The sequence below is a fragment of the Orycteropus afer genome, unplaced genomic scaffold (genome assembly GCF_000298275.1).
Source record: "Orycteropus afer afer isolate SDZICR_OR568_19922 unplaced genomic scaffold, OryAfe1.0 scaffold00110, whole genome shotgun sequence".
NCBI lineage: Eukaryota > Metazoa > Chordata > Mammalia > Tubulidentata > Orycteropodidae > Orycteropus > Orycteropus afer.
Window position 1 is genome coordinate 2,057,523 of NW_006921697.1, and position 1,957 is coordinate 2,059,479.

Here is a 1,957-nt window from a genome sequence, read left to right on the forward strand (position 1 = left end):
TAGCCATTAACTGACAAGGACTGTGACAAAACCTCCCAGGGTGTGACATTGTGTGTTGAGAGTCTCTCAGGGACAACACTGAGCCTGGATGACCTCACAGGAAAGGTGGAGAACCCAGGCCTCGGCATATAAGCATGACCTCTTTCCTAAGACTTGGCTGGTCAGGCTCAGGTGACAGTCTGAGCAGCCTCTGCACCACAGTCACCTCCATCATGAAGATCACGGAGGGTCTCCTTCTGCTCTGTGCAGTGGCCCATTTCTGCAGCAGTGCAGGTGAGTGGGGGATGGCTAGAGAAACACACTTTTGCCTGTTTCCCCAAACATTTCCTCATGGGACCTAAGCACTTATGTGGTTATATGTTTTTAAAGTTTTGGCCTGAAGAAGCTTTTGTAGTATAGTGGTTAAGGAATTTGGCTGCTAATCAAAAGGTCAGTGGTTCAAACCCACCAACTACTCCATGAAAAAAAAGATGAGACAGTCTGCTTCTACAAAGATTTACAGCCTTGTAATCCCAATAGTGGTGACTATGAGTCAGAATAAACTCAACAGCAGTGAGTTGGGTTTGGTTTTTGGTTTTGGCCTGGGAAGTGAGAATCTTTGGTCCCAGCTAGAATTTGGGGCACTTAAGGGAATGTCTTCCCCTTTAAATTCTGATTTCCATCCATGAAAAAAAAAAATTAATTGTGTAATTTCTCCTTAATTCTACCAATATATAATGACACCAGAAGTTGCAGATATTATTAAAATAAAACATAATTTTCCAAATGCCAGGAGACAACAATTATACTTTTAAATGGCAAAACAACTACTTAATGAGACCATAATCATATTTAATTAAATTCCTTTATCTCAATTAAGAGGAAGAAAATATCAAAGTTGGTGTTTCAGCCTCTTAGGAGGTGTGACTGCAACACTGCCTATTGCTACCTGAATTTGAACTGTTGTCAAAGACATGATAAGCTCCAAAAAATGGCCTATGGTCAATAAAAGAAAATTTGGGTAATTCACTCGCCTGAGTCAAGGGCTAACCTGACACTATGGCCCATTGGTCATTTGGCTTTCTCAGTCAACATCTGGGATTTTGTTTGAGGATGGGAGATGGGCTGAGACTCAGTGTCCTAGGAAATGTAGAATCTTATGTCTATAGGACCAAATTTATAACAGTTAATGAGATTTCAAGGCTTTGTTTTATTTTGATCTTTTCCATGTTCATTTCTCTTTCAGAAGTTGCCACTGTATCTTCAACAATGGTGAGAACATTGAGTAACACTTTAATTCCTATTGAGTGTCATTTAGTCAACTAATACTTATGAATCATGTATGGAAGATTAATTCAGTGTGTATGGAGTGATAATAAGGGAGTCTGATACATGAAGAAATGGCCTCTGCTCTCCAGAAGCAGTTAAAAAAATATGATCTACATATAAATATCCTTATCCTAAATAATTATGCCCAGGTTAAAGGAAAAAGAGATGACTTCAAGCTGAGAAGTTGGTGAAGTCTTCATGGAAATTATAACATATGAGAGCAGAGAACAGTTATCCTGGTCAATTGCACAGATTCTGGATTCAAATCTTAACTGTACCACTTACCAGCATTTGCCTAATCCAAGTAATAGGTCTTTTTAAGACTAAATTTCCCCATTTATGAATAAGGATGATAGTAGAGTCTATTCTATCCAGTTGTGATGGTAAAAAGAAATCCATGACACAGAAAACCCTGGCACAAAGTGCTCAGCAATTGTTAACTGAGTGTAGTAGCAGTAATAGAGGTGGTGGTAGTAGTGCTAGCGTCTGTCATAGTGGTAATGTTATGCGGTGCTGTAATATATATATATATATATATACATATATATATATATATTGTTGTTGTTGTTGTGTGCTGTCGAGTCGGCCCCGACTCATAGCGACCCCTCCTTGGGTTTCCGAGGCAGTATCACTACGGAAGTAGGATTGC

The 1,957-nt window shown here is 39.2% G+C and overlaps 1 protein-coding gene across 1 annotated transcript in view; it reads left to right on the forward strand.

Annotated features, from left to right (window-relative positions):
- Window positions 1-212: 212 nt before the first annotated feature.
- The window catches only part of SPINK7 (serine peptidase inhibitor Kazal type 7), a 4,097-nt gene continuing 2,352 nt past the window's right edge, over window positions 213-1,957 (forward strand). The window contains exons 1-2 of the mRNA XM_007943651.1: window positions 213-273; window positions 1,226-1,251. Coding sequence (XP_007941842.1) covers window positions 213-273; window positions 1,226-1,251 — 87 coding nt within the window. The remainder of the gene's footprint in view (window positions 274-1,225; window positions 1,252-1,957) is intronic.